Source organism: Malaclemys terrapin, chromosome 1, assembly GCF_027887155.1.
Source record: "Malaclemys terrapin pileata isolate rMalTer1 chromosome 1, rMalTer1.hap1, whole genome shotgun sequence".
Classification (NCBI taxonomy): Eukaryota; Metazoa; Chordata; order Testudines; family Emydidae; genus Malaclemys; species Malaclemys terrapin.
In genome coordinates this window covers 67,080,319-67,097,982 of record NC_071505.1, presented here as the reverse complement: position 1 = coordinate 67,097,982, position 17,664 = coordinate 67,080,319, and the positions used below count along the sequence as shown (strand labels likewise).

Sequence of the window (17,664 nt, the reverse complement as noted above, 5' to 3'; positions counted from 1 at the left end):
CTCCTCAGTTTCTTCTCTACCCACAGAGTCAATAATGAGAACTCCAAAGTAGAGGGGAGGAGAGTGGGTCGTGGAGGACCCATAGGGACACGCATCTCAAAGAAGCATTGTTACAGCACAAGATGAGTAACTTCCTCTTCTTCTTCAAGTATTGTTCCTAGGAGTGCCTCACTGAAGGTGACTCCCAACCAGTATCCCAAATGGGAAGCTGGGGCTTCGGAGTCGAGTTTGCTATGAATGATAATACTGCATAGCTGAATTTAGCATCGGCATCAGAGTCCCCCATGATGGCATAATGTTTTGCAAAGGTGTGTGCAGATGCTCATGTAGCTGCTCTGCAGATTTCCAGGATAGGGACATGCTTGAAGAAGGTGACTGAGGAGGAAACCGATCTTGTAGGGTGTTTATGGATTGTAGATGGAGGTACTAAATTGCAAGCCTGATAACAGAGTTTGATGCAGTTCGAGACACATTCAGATAGTCTCTGGGCTAAAATCACAATGCCTTTAGACCTATCCGCAATGGAGAGGAAGAGCTTATGAGATTTCCTAAAGGCCTCTGTCCTGTCCAAATAGAAAGCCAAGGTTCTCCTTATGTCAAGTGTGTGTAGAATGGTTTCTCTATTACCCTGGTGAGGTTTAGGATAAAAGGTAGGGAGATGAATGTGTTGATTCATGTGAAAGGTGGAAGTCACCTTGAGGTGAACTTTGGGCGTGGTTGGAGCATGACTGTCAGGAAAGAACACTGTAAAGGGTTGCGCCATAAAGCCACTATCTCCCCTATCCTACTCGCTGAGGTGATGGTGACTAGAAAGGCCGTGTTCATTGAAAGGTGCGTTACTGAACAAGCGGCCATAGGTTTGAAGAGCAATCTGGTCAACCCTTTTAATACTAAAGTCCCATGGTGGGGTAGAATGTCTGGTTGGAGAAAGAGGTTTGTTATGCCTTTAAGGAACCTCTTTGTAGTTGGGTGTGAGAAAACTGAGTACCCTTCTATCTGTTGATGAAAAGTTGCTACTGCCGCCAAGTGTACCTTTAGTGAACTAATAGAGACTCCTGATTTCTTAAGAGTCAGTAAATAGTCTAAGACTAGTGGTAGAGTAGTCGATGTTGGGTAATTCCTCTAGGATGGCACCACATCTGAAATCTGGCCCACTTTTGTAGGTAAGTACGGCAGGTAGTCACTTTCCTGCTGTGTGATAACACTTCCTGTAACTCCTCAGAGCAGGATATCTCTACATGGTTCCAGCATAAAGAAGCCAGGCTTTGAGCCGTAGTACGGACGGAGACTGCAGCCTTTGTTCTGCGAGAGAAGGTAAGGAGTGGGTTGAAGAGCGATCGGACACATTGCCAGTTGCGACCGTTAAGGGCACCACATCTCTCTTGGGTAGGTAGGAGCAATCACTATGACATTTGCTCTTTTTCTCTTTATTTTCAACAGGACTTTCAGCAAGAGAGGAAACGGGATGGTGTAAAGAATGCCTTCATTCCATGAGAGGAGAAGAGCATCCCTCAAAGAGTACTGTCCGAGGCTTGCTCTGGAGCAGTACTGCGAGCGTTTCTTGCTCTGGTTAGTGGTGAACAAGTCTATTATTGGTATGACCCCATTACTGGAGTACGTTGTGGAGTATCCAGGGCTGGCCTTAGAGGAAATGGCACCCTGAGCGAACTCGTATTTTGGCGCCCCCCATTACTCTTGGCCCCCATGGGCTCGCTGGGCTTCCCCCATCCCCCCATCACCTCTGGGCTCCACTGCCTCCCCTAGTGTTGAAAGAGATGCCAGAGCTTAGCCCTGGCACAAATTAAGCACTGGCAGGGCAGCCTGATACCGGCAGGTGCTGGAAAGGTGCCCAGCTCTGAAGGCAATGCCACCGCCAGCAGCAGCGCAGATGTAAGGGTGGCATGGTATATGGTGTAATGCCACCCTTACTTCTGCGGTGATGCTGTGGCTGTTGGTGCCTGGTGCTTCAGGCAGGCTTCGTGCTGTCACATAGGGGGCTGCATCTTGCCAGAGCCCATGGCACTCCTGCAGCCCTCTGGCCACTCCTGGCTCGCCAGGGCATCATTTCAGATTTGGGGGGGAAAAGACAGCTTTAACCGTGATTCCAGGGGATACTTAGGCACCTGAAAACTCTAGGGTTTTTTTGCAGATAATTTAGAAATTAGCTGTTGATTTCAACACACACACACACACACACACACACACACACACACACCTAAGAATATTTCCATTAGTAATAACTGACATTTACAGATAGGGAAAGCAAGAAAAATGCTGCATGAGAACTTGTTAGAGTAAAAATTCAGTAATATAAACTTCTGATTTAGGATTGTTACTAATGTACTATTGAATGAATAGTTAAATCAACAAATTATTTCTGGTTTTAGATTTTCCATATCTTGACATGTGATATTGACACTTACTGGTTTTTACAGTATTGTTGTAGTCATGTTGGTACCAAGATATGAGAGCCACAAAGCCAGTGAGGTAATATATTTAATTGGCCCAACTTTGAAAGCTTGTCTTTTTCACCAACCAAACCCCACAGAGCTCTTCTCCAGGTCTGTGGAGCTCAAAAACTTGTCTTTTACCAGAGTTGGTCCAAACAAAGATATTACCTCGCCCACCTTGTTTCTCTATTTGTGTTTTAACAGCTTTAAAGCTTGAAATCTTCAAATCTCAACTTCTACTGACATTAAAAAAATTATCTGACCTTTCCCCATAATTTCCCACAACTGTGGAAAATTAAAAATTAACATACAGAAAAGCTTAAAAATAAACTGATATTACGTACAGTAATAAAATAAAAAATGCATTCTATCAAGCCTATTTGTAAGTCACCAGAGCAGCAGGGTTGAGAAGCGGGGCGGGAGGGAGGCATGGAGGGCAGAGCCTATCCCCACTAGAGTTATCTCCCAGTTTAAGGGCCTGAAACTTTAAGTCACAATCACACATTGTCCTCACACTAACAGCAGGAACCCAGCAACTTCCAGAGGATGAAGGAGGCTTGCAGGATATGAGATGAGAATAAAGAAAGGAGTTTTTTTATTCTTGATGTGGTATAGAAATGTGCAAAGCACTTTCCCCAACAGCTTCGACAAGGCCCTGCTCCAAGGACTTTCAGTATACTTATAAATACAACTAGTGGAAAAAGTTAAAATAAGAGAGCCTGAGGGTGGGGATAGGCAATCAGGATTGAAAGAAAGGGAGATGGGTTTCAAAGAGGTCACAGCAGTAAGGCACCACCTACTTTATTGCTGATCTGCCATTAAAACTAAACTACAGAACCACTGTGTTGGGAACCTCCCTGGGATAAGGCACAGTGCAGTGAGTCAGCATGTTGCTCCCCTATCCACTGTGGTGCCCATTCCCACTCCTGTTCAGATGGAGGGGGGAGAGGCACATGGGGGAGCTGATCTCACACCCATTTATCTCCTGTGCACCTGCCTGCCTGAGGGGAGGCAGCCCGCTCCTGGGACCAAGCGAGTGAAGCTTCTGAGCCAGGGGAGCAGAGATGATCCCTACCTGCTGTTTGTTTGCCTCTCCTGGTCCCAGGCTCCAGCAAGCGGGCAGGGGTGGGGGGCTTGGCAGGCAAACCCTGGTAGAAAACTGGGTGGCGGGTGAAGAGGGGAATGTGACCCTGCACATGCCCCCTCGCATGTGTCCCCTCTCTGCAGGGAAGGGATGGGAGCAGGCTGCAGTGTCCTGGTTAGCATGGTGCTCTGCAGCATAAGTGTGCACTCCCCTATCTGTGGGAAGTGCTGGAGAAGAGCAAGCCCTTTCCTGGACAAGTGTGGGGCTTTTAGAGGACGATAGTGCATGTCTACCCCCATCACAACCTATATAGCAGGGCGGCTACTCCAACCCGGACACACAGAGGCAAGCTGCTGGGGCACACACCCCTCCTTCTTCCCTCCCCCAACTTCCACCGCTCATCAAAGAGATCAGATTGGGAGCCTCTTCCAGCCCAGCCCCACTCCAGGCATGGCTTCTAGGGGGCCCTCTGTCCCAGAAGAGTGGGGAGCCCTAGACACCCATCCCTGCTCTCACCCGCAGAGTTACCTGGCTGAATGCCTAGTCAAGCTGCAGCCTGGATCTGCCCTCTGCAGTGCTGCGTTTCTCTCCCCTAGTTGGCTGCCTGCCTGCCTCCTTCAGCCCAGCTGGCTCTTGGTCAACAGGGCAGGTCATGGGGAGAGAAGGGGTTATCAAACTGCGCCCTCTTCAGTATGTTGCCCTGGGCCGGCGCCTTGATGAAAGGCGGGCCCTGGGAGTATCACTGTGTGGGACCTTGCGGCCGAGACGGCTGCTGTTGTGTTGTGCATTCCTGGCAGGTAGGCTGCTGATATGGTAACACAGCTTTAGTGCTTCCGTAAAAAGGGAGGGCGATCTGGCAGTCCCTTGATGATTTATGTAGTACATGCACGCTATGTTGTCCATTGTGATGGGGGGAAATGCCTCTGATCAGTGGCAGGAAACACGTGCATTCCTGACTGCTCTGAGCTCGAGGAGGTAGATGTGAAGACAATCTGAGGGTGACCATTTACCCTGTACTGTGAGGTCGCTGAGATGTGTACCCCGCCCTATGAGGGATGTGTTGATGGTGAGAAGTGGTGGAGGAGGAGGCTGCACAAATGGCATCACCATGCAGACATTTGCTGGGTTCTTCCACCAATTCAAAGATTGTTTTATCTTGATGGGTAGAGATAGTGGTTTGTTTAGGCTATCTTTGTTCAGTCTGTAAACCAAGCTGAACCATGACTGGAGGCATTTCATAAGAAGCTGAAGGCAATGTCTGGCCAATATCTGAAGGCTGGTTTGCACTGTCTCTATACGCGTGTAGAAACTGAGCAATCTGTGTTATAGAAGGAGCGCTCTCACTTGCATAGAGTCGAGATCGGCTCCTATGAATTCTAAACTCTATACTGGGGTTAATGTCTATTTTTGTACGTTGATTTGTAGGCCTAGTTTTCTGAATAAATCCAAATTTGTATGGGTAACCTGCTGAGCTTTGTCAAAGGAGTGTGCCCTGAAGAGACAATTGTCCAGGTAAGGGTAGATCATGATCCCCTGGGAGCGTAGGTGGGTTGCCACTACAGAGAGGACCTTGGAGAATACTGTGGGAGCCAACAAGAGGCCAAAAGGGAGTTCTCTGCACTGGTAGTGGTCCTGCCCTAGTGTGAATTTGAGATATCGTCTGTGAGATGGTATGATTGAAATATGGAAATAAGTATCCTGGAGGTAGAGGGCCGAGTACCAGTCTCCCTGTTCCAACGCTGAAATAATTGTTGATAAAGTCTCCTTAGGTAGCCTAACGTGTTCTTCTGGGACGGTACCACGTTAGCTCTGGGTTCCGCATTTGGATGGCTTTGGTACTGTCAGTACCGATGATACCAAACGAACTGGTGGTTTTCGGCTGGTTCAGGGCTCACTATGGGGACTCACGGCTCTCTCTTTAAAAGCCTTGTGTGAGTGGCTCATAGGCATCTTCTTAGGCTCACCTTCCTTGGCTGTAGAGGGCTGTGGTGAGGATTCCCACCGTCCTGAGTCTTGACATGGGTCTGAAGGCAGTTGGAGAGCTGCTTCCATTAGAAGAAGTTTAAGTCTCAGTTCTCTATCTTTTCGGGACCACAGTTTCAACTGCTGGCATAATCCACACCTCTGGGCAATGTGATTTTCCCCATCTGTCATCAGGATGGATTCTTTGCAGCTGAGACGCTTCTTAAAGCAGACTGAACCAGGCATACCCCATCTCAGGGAACGCAAACACACCTATAGTGGAGCACCCATTGGGACACTATTCAAAGAAGAAGAATGGTAGCTTTATCTTGGTGCCCACCAGGGGCTATTTTGGCCATCAGCCCAACTAAGAATAGCTTCAGGGCTGCAAGCCCTCCCAAAGGGCTATGTTCTGGTGTACAGAGATCACAGCTGCACTCAGAGCAGAAACAGGGGTCCTTAGAGAAGGCTATGCTGGCTCTGTCACCCAAGACCTCCTCTTACATTAGGAGAATTTCCCCATAGCTGGGGAAGCTTTCTGGAAGCTTTGTGTTCCCAGAACATCAAAAGCTATCAGACGCTGTATCAAGGACCAAACATGTTTATTATACATATAAACAAACAGAAGAAATTATAAGGGAGAAAACAGGAGACTTCCCAATTTTTGTCTGTTGCTAGAGTATATATACACACATTGATGAATATATAGAGCACTTTGGGGTAACAGACCACCAGTTAGAAGCTGGCCATATTGTAATACGACTTGGAAGCTGAAAGGTTATAGTGGTGGTGTACTTTTATCAGTCCACAGATGTTGTAAACCTCTAGTGACTGACTGGCAATGATGGGCATTTGATCCTCCTATCTTTAAAAAGAGAAGATAAACAAGTGCCACCTACTTCACATGTATCAGAGGGGTAGCGCCGTGTTAATCTGAATCTGTAAAAAGCAACAGAGGGTCCTGTGGCACCTTTAAGACTAACAGAAGTATTGGGAGCATAAGCTTTCGTGGGTAAGAACCTCACTACTTCAGATGCAAGAAGCTGCATCTGAAGAAGTGAGGTTCTTCTTCAGATGCAGCTTCTTGCACCTGAAGAAGTGAGGTTCTTACCCACGAAAGCTTATGCTCCCAATACTTCTGTTAGTCTTAAAGGTGCCACAGGACCCTCTGTTGCTTTCTACTTCACATGGGCATAGTCCATTTATTGGGCAAATATGCCTCTGAGCTATTCTGCAGTCATACATGTACCAATATTAAACTGTTTCTTTCGGCTTTGCAAATATTAAACACTTCTTTTCACAAAAGATAGAGGAAATAGTGCAAAAATTTCCAGTCTAGTCATGAAGACAGAGATAAAATGACAAAGTTTTACATCTAAATTCAGATAATGAAAGCTGCATGAACACTATGAAATAAACAAATCTTGTTTTTACCATTTGATCCATGTATGATACAAAGCACCAAAAGGCATCCACTTCATTTTCCATGACATACAAGACAGGAGAAAGCAAGTCACTCATTCCCTGAACATACCCTTAAAAAAAAAAGAAATAATTAAACTTAATCTTAGACTGTTAACTAGTGATTTACACAATTATGAACTCCAAATTAAATGATTTTTCTCCCTTTCTTCCAAGATGCCAAGCTTCAAATTTGTTTCTGAACAACAATTGTTTGTACAATTGTTCAGTGGTACAGCAGATTGGTAGGTATGTTCCAAATCAGCATAACCAAATAGTTTGAAAATTCCATTTCCTCTGTATGACTTAAAAAAATACCTGCATCTGATCATTAAAAGCTTACATTCTGCAAACATGGGCAAAAACTGTAAACATGTATACCCTGGATTCGCCAAATCTTTAGAAAATGTACACCCATATTTCTATTTAATTTAACTTTATTAACCTTCATAAAGTATATAATGAGACACTAAAAGATTTTTGAAATGCAATAATACTCTGAAAAGTGATCCTTGCTCACTAAACTATTAACTTTTTATAAAAAAAAAATATTCAGACAAGTCCCACTTACCTAAATCAAAGTCATACATACAATAGGTCATCAAAATGTCATGAAGCAAGATCAATCCTGGATTATCTTGGCCTTCATAGAACTTGTTTGTTCTGTCTGTTCTGTTTACATCTTTTTCTGAGAAATAACCCACAGATACAAAACATTTTCAAAACAATTTTTACTAAGCCTATATCTAACAAATGCACAATGCTCTTTAAGTTATTGATTTCTCAAAACACTATTGCAGAGCTTTGATGTGTTTAATAACCAACTATATTCACTGAATGTCATTATAAAATGCTTTAAAGGAGCTTTTAAGTACTTAAAAGAAAATTCTTCCTGTCTGGAATAAGATGATTTACTTACAAGCAGATCTGCATTTTTTTTTAAATTGTTACACACTTTTTACAGAAACCTCATGATTAAATATAAAACATTTTTACTGAATTCAAAGAAACAATGAAGACTACTTTAGATGAGTTAACTGTAAAATGCCACTTGAATGCATATGATATGCAGCATAATATGAAAACTATAATGGGAAAAAGCTAATATGCAAACAAGCTTAAAGCGATTTTGTTACACTTATAATTGGTCGGTTCATTATAGCAAGTATTATGAAATTTTAGTTTGTCTTGTTTCTGTAATTATTACTGAGCTGAAACTGCCTGCTTGTTCCTAGATATAGACTGTACATTTTATGTGTTGTTTCAATGAACAGAGTTCTCACTGCCTGAATTTGATGACAAACTGCACTTCTTTCGTATGGCTGGTGTAGAGCAGCAACTACAATTTCGCCTGAAGTTGACTGAGCCAAATGGCTACATCAGGAGTAGCAGAATTTATTGCAGTAATGCCTCCCTCATATTTATAAATTGGGCAGTAGGTAGTGATATGTTCAATGGTCTGTCATGGGGAACCACACTCACACACAAGTATCAGAGGGGTAGCCGTGTTAGTCTGAATCTGTAAAAAGCAACAGAGGGTCCTGTGGCACCTTTGAGACTAACAGAAGTACTGGGAGCATAAGCTTTCGTAGGTAAGAATCTCACTTCTTCAGATGCAAGTCACACACCAGGGAGTCCTTGATTCTCCATTTGTGCATTAGATGTCCGCATCTAGCATGGCTGGCTTGAATTTGGTTCAGAGATGACCAAGATGACCATGGAAGGTCAATCTTCTTTCCAAGCCTCCATCTGATCATAGCCTGATTGCATGAGACTAAACGAATGGTCCCAGAAACGCTTGCGGGACTTAAGCTTTGCAGGGGGGCCTTGTCAAGGTCTTGGTAACAGGAAGACATCTGTTTTCAGAGGTTCGCTGAGCTTCACAGAATGTTGCAGCAGTTCGGTGTATTGGCGGGGGAGCAATGTTAGACAGGACAGGTAGCCATGGTAATGGAGTCGACTTAAGGGTTCCCATGATGCACTGCATCACTGTATTTAGCTGGGTATCCACAATTCATGTGTGACTACATCTGCTCCATACTGGTGCAAAATAGTCAGTTACTGAATATACAAGTGCTACTGCAGATGTTCACAACACTGATGCACCCCACGTCGTACCTGCTAGCTTCTGGATTATATTGGATCTCGTTTTTATCTTAAAATGAGATAAAAATGACAAAACTGTACTCAATATTGCTTTTATAATTTCAGAGTCACTGAAGACCAGATGGCACTCCTTTGGAGCAAGGCAGTGCCCTTCTTCACTGGGGATGTCTCTAATTAATTGTAGACATGCTCAAGACCTCCAAGAAGCTTTATAAGAAAGTTTAGTGAAAGCTGAGATTCTGGAGCTTGATTATACAGCAAATTCTCTGGCCACAAAATACTCTGAGCAATGGCTCTAGTATTCTAAATCTCAAGAACTTCACTTCTCTTTTTTTTAAAATCTTGCCATTAATCCAATTCATATCCATACGTTGCACACTAAATCTTTAAAAGGAAAATTACCTATAAGACTCTTATAGTCTCTTAATCTTGAATTTCGTTTTTCTTGCTCATCACTGACTGATTTCCACTGAAGTTTCATCTTGAAATATTCATCTCTAAGGAAAAAGAAAGGTCATTTTTAAACTAAATGCAACTAGCTAAGTCATTTCACTTTTCTTTCTTTGAATGTCACAATCTCAAAAAATAAAAAAAAAACGCGCATACAGGAGTAAGCCGTGGATAACTGCATTCAATAACATTAAACAATTAGCTTTCTGCAGATTTAGGAAGACTTCCACATCACTACAATAAGCATATGCTTGAAAAAATTCTGAAACTATTTAAACCTACTTTGTAGTATAAAAGTATGTCTGTACTCACGTTTTTCTTTTTTGCAAATTAGTTCTTTCCTCTCTAGTACTGTGCCAAGGAAAATAACCCAAAAGGAATTTCCATACTTCTTTTCTCAAAGCATGGCAGAGTCCCTAAGGAAAAATATGCATATGCAATACATAAGAATCAAAGAATGTAAGATTCTAGCTCTAGTGATGAAACAATGCCACAATATGTAGACACGTCTTAAAGCAATAACTGAAAACAAAAGGTTAAGACGACTTTTCAGGTTAACTGAAGGCAAAGAGTATCCTCCCATAGAGCTTTACAGTACCTACAACCTCACCTTGTTATTAGGTTTCACAGGCTATGTCTACATTACAAGCTAGGGATGTGATTCCCCAATTTGTGTACACATACTCGCATTCTCATCATGCTAGCAAAAGTATAAATAGCAGTGTAGCCACGGTAGCACAGGTAGCAGCAGCAGAGACAGTTGAAATGTGCTGAGTACATACCCACTGGTTTCAGATGGATTTGTACTCAGCATGGTTCAGATGTGCCTCCACTCCCACTGTTGCCCTGGATTTGAGGGGTGTGTATACCCCAGAATGTGATTAAGTTAACTGCAATCATATTATTTGCATTCAGCCACCCTGAAGTAATGAAACTGAACGCCACATCGTTAAGAGTTAATATGGAGACAGGCTTTTAGAGACAAGGTCAAATCTAGCTGGCAGTTTCTATCAATCAGAATGGGAGGAGGGGACAGACAACTAAACAACTGAGTCTGAAAACCTTGGTGGTTGGAAAACCTTGAATTTAGATGCCTCTGATGTTAAAAGTTTATTGAAAGTTAGAAAAGTGATGAGACAGTAGGGGTCATTATGACCTATCCGTTTTGTAGACGTTATAAAAGATTATTAGCTAATAGAGTGCGCTTTGGAGCAGTCCTCTGAAGCCATCTTGAGAGCTGTTTTTCCTGACACACTTTCTCCCTGGTGTATAAGGAACTGGCCACTGCAAACCTGCAGTTACTTACTCAATACTGTTCCAGATGTTAGGTAAATATCTGGGATGTTCTAAACCTATTGCTTATGTTTGAGTGTGCTTAAATCTAATAAACTGCAATTTTAGAGCACGCTTACTTGCATTTTTCATTGATCAGACAGAAGTGCTGAGTTCCTGTTGATTTATTCCTTACACCGCCTGGAGTGAAATATTTAAGTTGCCCCTGTTGGGGGTTCCAAAGACCACTACCCATGCTACTGTGGCCTCACTACTATTTATACTCGCACTAGCTTGATGAGTAGGGCCCTACCAAATACATGGCCGTGAAAAAATGTGTCATGGACCATGAAATCAGACTTCCCCATGAAATCTAGCTATTGTAGGGGAGGGGGATTGGCAGGGCTGCGGTTGCCTCACTGGGGGCTCCCATGCACAGGGCTCCAGCTACTAGTCCCAGCAGGGCTCAGGAGGGACGAGACTTGCTCTGTGTGGCCGCTCCTGCAGGAGATCAGACCCACCTCCGGGTAACTCCCCTGGCTGCAGGAAGCTCCAAGATTGCAGTGCCTTCATAGCTGGGCTCTGAAGACAGCAACCACGGAGCTGCCTGAATCTGGGGGAGGTTCCTGGAGATGGGTCTGATCTCCCCCATGCTGCTGGGAGTGCCCCAGCTGGGGGCTCCTTGCTGTTAGTCCCGGCCAGGCTGGGGAGGGATGGGACTTCCTCTTTCCCTGCATGGCTGCTCTCAGGAGGGAGATCAGACCCACCTCCGGAACCTCCCCAATCTGCAGGAAGTTCTGTGGCTGCTGCCTTCAGAGCCCAGGCCAGCTCTGAAGGCAGCACAGAAATGAGGGTAGCAATCCAATTACCCCACTACAACAGCTTTGCAACCCGCCCACAAACCTCTTTTGGGTCAGGACCCCCACAGTTACAATACAATGAAATTTCAGATGAAAACATGTGAAACCTTGAAATTGACTATTTTAAAAATATGATTATGAAATTGACCAAAATGGTCAATTGGTCAATGAATTTGGTATGGGCACTACTGATGAGCTTCTGCACCAGCAGGGGAAAATCACACCCCTAAGCTCATAATGCAGACAGTCACAGACTTGGACAGAGAATCTGACTGGCCTTTACCTAGAAAGGCATTTAAAGAACAATGCAATTTGTTTGCCAAATGAGTGGAATAAAATCAAATGATTACATAGATGCTGGTGAAAACTACAGAAGCATCAGGCACAACCTTGAAACAGTGAAAGAAAATATCACTAAAAGATTAAGTCACATTTCACCCTACACTTCTCTCCCTCCCCAGAAACATCATCGTTGAACCTTTGTATAAACATTACAAAAAATAAGAAGATAAATGCTAGACTTAAATATTGAAACACTGTACTGTAACTAACAAGTCCAAACTTTAGTTTGCATCCCCAAAACCTGCTCTCCACTAGACCCAATTACCCAATACTCCAAGGTCTGGTATGCCATTTTTAATATAAAATACCCCTTGTGTCACAACTATAAGTAAAAGCATATAACATGCAGATGATCCCACCACACAACTCATAATATGGGTGTGTACTCAAGAATGTTTATTTCTCAACATCCTTTCATAGTAAATCTGGCACTTCCTACCACGTCTCTCTCTTATATCAAGGACTACTCCTGCCCGAACATTACCTGCCCTCAAATAAGACAAGCCCTTGCATCTCCTATGGGCAAGCATCTGCACTGTGCCTGTGAGGATAAAACAAACATACTTCTTGACCTCTGTCCATGCCACTGTTCAATAATCCGCTATAACAACAGTATTTCTTTACTCCTCACTATAGTCCCCTCTTCTACAAGGTTAAAACAGGCGCAATAGTGCAGCAAATATTTGCTGCATCGCTATGCCACCAAGTCAAGTGTAATCAGACCCAATAGATGGGAAGCAAATTGGGACCTGGGTTCAGAAGCGGGCCTCAAGGAGTCACTTCTCAGGCTGTCAGATGCTTAGGGCATTAAAACATGCTGGCCTTCTACGTTTAGGGTTTGCAGGGTAATGCTGAGAGGGCAAGCAAAACGCACATGGGCTGCACTGTGACAACAGGCAGTCAATGAGCCTGCTTTGCAATAGGCTCCTGAACCAACTGCTCTAAGCCATGTTTTCCATCTTTGGGCATATCAGAAATAGTTAAAAATGGATGTAGGACTATATGTGTGAAAGAAAGTGATGGCCCAAAATAAAAATGGTGGATATAAGGTTATTACTCCATTTTAAGATGTCATGCATTTCTGAGACCCTGCCTGGCAACACCTCCCTAGCACACTGTAGAGACTAGAAAGTGAGCAAGAGAGCCCATTGGGCACCTGGATCAGCATGAAAACAAAAAAAGCAAACGTCACTCACGACAACTGATTAGGAGAGGTGTTCTTGCTACAACTGTTCTGCATAACTTCACTTTTAGTTTGTATTTACTACCAGATTTTCACTAGTGAAGCTGAATTCACATACTACAGGACTCCACAAAACAAGACTAAAATTAATGAAAATCTTCAGGGTCAGCTTCAGCACAGCCCACAACAATCTCGCTACCAGAACAAACCATGGAGAGCAAGAAACAAGGGCAGGATAGGAGGGGAAAACTACCAATTCAGAAAAAAGGGGACTCACATCCTAAAGAAAATAGCACTTTCATTAAAGCATTAATAGTTTCATGGGAGGCACCTTCTCAGGCCTGGTTTACACTGTAGAGTTAGGTTGACCTAAGTAGCTTTGCACCAACCTATTTGCACATTATTTTCACTCAAATTTATCTCCTGTCAATGTATGCACCACATTACAGCAAAGCAGTAACAACACCTCCTCGAATGATAATGAGCCATGGTTGGCATATTGTGGTCAACACTGTGCAAACGCTTACAATGTGTGACCCATATTGAGATTAATAAACCGCCAGCAGCTGCCCCACAATACGCAACAGTGACCGCTCTAGTCACATTTGTGAACTCCATTGCCCCTGGGTCATGGAAGCCATTCCCTTTAAAACTATGCATTTTTGAAATGCTTTTTTCCTGATTGCACTCCTTGGAGAACACACCTAGCAGCTCCCCACTTCTTGTATGTGACTGCCCAACTGACCTGCTCACTACATGCTCTATACTAGCTCCTGCCTGGAGTGGACAGGAGGTATTGAATCTCCTGGGCCTATGGGGAAAAGAGGCTGTGCAGGCAGAGGTACAGACCAGTCACAGAAACATATAAAATGATTGCACAGGGGATGCAGGTTAAGGGGTATGACAGGGATCAGCAGCTCTGCCACATGAAAGTGAGGCAACTGTGACAGGCATACCACAAGGCCAGGAAGGCCAACAGTTGATCTGGTGCTGAGCCATAGGCCTGCCACTTTTACAATGAGCTGTACACAATACTTGGCGGAGACCCCACCAAGCACCTCACACAAGATACCTCCAAGGAGCCCAAGACCTCTGCCGTGAACAGCAAGGAAGAGGCAGAGGAGGGAGATGTAGCAGGAGGGTCCAGCTACACTTCGAGCCAGGATCTTTTTGAGATTCCACCACAATCTAACCAGTTCTACCAGCCGGGCATGGGTGAGCTCAATGAAGAGAAAGGAATCTCAGGTGTGTGCATGCATTCTTCTTTACAGTGTTTAAATGTGAAATATCAGGGGGTAGCCGTGTTAGTCTTTATCCATAAAAACAACAAGGAGTCCGGTGGCAGTCTGTTAAAGACAAACAGATTTATTTGGGCATAAGCTTTTGTGGGTAAAAAACCTCATTTCTTCAGATGCATGGAGTGAAAGTTACAGATGCAGGCATTATATAATGACAAGAGAAGGGAGTACCTCACAAGTGGAGAACCAGTGTTGACAGAGCCAATTTAATCAGGGTGGATGTAGTCCACTCCCAATAATAGATGAGGTGGTGTCAATTCCAGGAGAGGCAAAGCTGCTTTTGTAATGAGCCAGCCACTCCCAGTCCCAATGTGAAGATGGCACTCAGCCCAATCCCAAAATAGCACTACATAGTTATCTACTTTTCATTGTTTTTCTCATATGAAAAGAGATACTACAGAGGTAGAGCTCTTATCTGCTTTTTATTCCACTGTAGGGTTAGGTGGGGAAAGGGAAGCCACGTGGAGCTGTTTGTTTATGTACACTGGGATGGCCCTAGCATCCTCTTGAGAGATCTTGATGAAACTCACGGAGGTAAATCTGCAATCCTCTTTTGAAGGTTTCTAGGGATGGCAACCTTATTTCTTCCTTCACGATAGGACATTCCCATGCCACTCCACAATGACTTCAGCAGGCATAATTGCAGTAAACAGGTCAGCAGTATACAGACCCAAGCAGCTTTGGGACACCAGCAGCAGCTGTGTTCACTGTGCCTTTGTTACACCCAAAAATGAGGTATCAGCTGAAATCATTACTCCCGCTGGAAAACAGTGCCAGTATTCATTGCCACTACCTTGTGCTCAGATCCATGGAAACAGGGGATGAAGTTTTATTGTTTTATGCAACCAAACAATTGCCTCATTTCCTATCCCACCATCCATCCCTGGCAGGTCAGACTCCCCATGTGCAGAGGCACTTCAAAGCTGACGTGTCAATAAGTATGTCTTATTTAAAACTCTTATGAGAGTAAGGGAAGAGAGCTCTGCAACTTATCTTTTGCTTTCCACTGTCACTGTAAATACACCACCACATCGGTCTGTTTTAGCTGTAGCTGCTGCCGTTGTGACCTTGAGGGGTGGCCCCTTCAACATCCAGGGGAACATCTGACTTTGAGGAAGAGGAGAAAGGAACAGACTAGGGAGGACATATTCAGTGAGATCCTGCAAGCCAGTGCGGCATCAGACTGTGAACAGAGGGCCTGGAGGATGAATATAGCAGACAGCCTGGAGAAGGAGAAAGCAGACAGGAGAAAGGCACAGGAGTCCCAGAAGGAGAGGGAGATGCTCTAGGACATAATGGAGCTTCTCAGACAGCAAAACACGAATGCTGCAGACTCTTGCTAACCTACAGATCCAACAGTCACAGCCCCCCATCGCAGTCGATTGTTAACTCCATTTTAGCACCTCCTATGCCCCTCCTCCCCCCCCCCAACTCCCCCACACACGGTAGGTGGCATCAAGAGCTGCATCCCTATCACTCCACACCAGGGAACACTAAGGAAAACCACAACCTCACATACACTGACCTGCCAAAGCCCAGGAGGTGGGACTTGGGCTTCAGCCCCGGACCCCAGCAGGTCTAAGCCAGCCCTGGCGACCCCATTAAAATGGGGTTGCGACCCACTTTGGGGTCCCACCCGCAGTTTGAGAACCGCTGATTTTAGTTTATAAGTCTGCACCATAGTTTTTAATTGCACACTATTTTTGCTCTGTAATACATTTTTATTTTTTAGAAATAACTAGGGCCCTACCAATTTCATGGCCATGAAAAACATGTCATGGACCATGAAATAAGCTCTTCCCTGGGAAATCTGATCTCCCTGAAATAGTTGGGCTGGGGAGGGACAGGACTTGTCCTTCCCCTGCACAGCCGTTATCCGAGGGAGATCAGACCCACCTCCACAGACAGCGCAGAAATGCTGGGGCACTGGGCTGCCTTCCCAGTGGCTCCTGCCCAGGGTCCGGACTCCTGAGCTCTGGGGTTGCTGCTGCCGCCCCCATCTCCCCCTGGCCGGGCTCAAGCTCTGGGCTTCCACTCCCTTTCCCCTACCATGGCTCCTGCCCGGGCTCTGGGCTGCCCCCCCCCATGGCTCCTCCCCAGGTTTGGGGCTGCTTACCCCCACCTCATCTCCTGCCCAGACTCAGGGACCTGGACAGGGGGCCACACCCCCTGCGGCTCCAGCGGGAGTCGGGCCTTCCACCTTCTGCAGCTCCTGCCCGGGCTCAGGGACCTGGGCCGGGGGCTGCCATCCCCTGCAGCTCCAGCCCCCACAGCTCCTGCCAGGCTCCTGCCCCGGCTCGGGGCTGCTGTCCTCCCCCCTCGGCTCCTGACCAGGCTTCCACCCCGTGGCTCCTGCCAGGGATGGGGCACCCTGGCTCTGACTAGCAGCTAGGATCCCCTGGTTGGGGTGTTTCCAGCAGCACTGGGAAAATCAGACCAGCCTCCACCTCTGGGAGCCTCCCCCAGCTGCTGCAGGAAACTCCGCAGCTGCTGCCTTCAGAAATTAGCTCTGAAGGCAGCACAGAAGTGAGTATGGCAATCCTGCAACCCTCTTACAACAGCTTTGAGACCCCCACACAATCCCCTTTTGGATCAGGACCCCCCCGCTCCCAGTTACAACAGTGAAATTTCAGATGTAAACATTTGAAATTGTGAAACTGACCAATTTTAAGACCCTGTGGCCATGAAACTGACCAAAATGAACCATGAATTTGGTAGCGCCCTATTAATAACATGCCTAGCAATACTCAAAGCACATCATTGTAATAGAACAGAACCACAACTCATAGGTTCAGTGAAAAAGTAGTGTAATGATTATAAATGTAAAGTAGACAGCACATAGTGTACATTTATGAATTACATCTTTTAATGAACCAATGAACTAAGTGCTATGCAATTCCTAGTAACCCTCAAAACTTCAGGGCCAGGTTGAGCATAGTCCAGCTAAAGACTACCGAGGCTGAGCATTAAGGTGCTCTTTCAAGTTCTCCTATCAGCCACATAGCTTCAAGCTGAGCTCTTCTAATGATCTTTCATCTGGTTGTTCAAAGTCAGCAGACAGCCTCTCCACCTTTGCCCTCCACTTCTGCAGCAACTTTTGCCCCTTTGCCTCACAGACATTAGGCAGGACACAACAGGCAGATATAACCATAGGGATATTTTTCTCACTAAAATCTAATCTAGTGAGTAAACACCA

At 45.0% G+C, this 17,664-nt stretch overlaps 1 protein-coding gene across 4 annotated transcripts in view; it reads right to left on the bottom strand.

Annotated features, from left to right (window-relative positions):
* The window catches only part of TBC1D15 (TBC1 domain family member 15), an 82,016-nt gene that overhangs the window by 24,908 nt on the left and 39,444 nt on the right, over positions 1–17,664 (bottom strand). For all 4 annotated transcript variants that reach the window (XM_054026620.1, XM_054026593.1, XM_054026602.1 and 1 more), the window contains 4 exons: positions 9,826–9,929; positions 9,466–9,560; positions 7,529–7,645; positions 6,931–7,031 (listed from right to left, as the gene is read on the bottom strand). In XM_054026620.1, the coding sequence (XP_053882595.1) occupies positions 6,931–7,031; positions 7,529–7,645; positions 9,466–9,560; positions 9,826–9,929 (417 nt within the window). The remainder of the gene's footprint in view (positions 1–6,930; positions 7,032–7,528; positions 7,646–9,465; positions 9,561–9,825; positions 9,930–17,664) is intronic.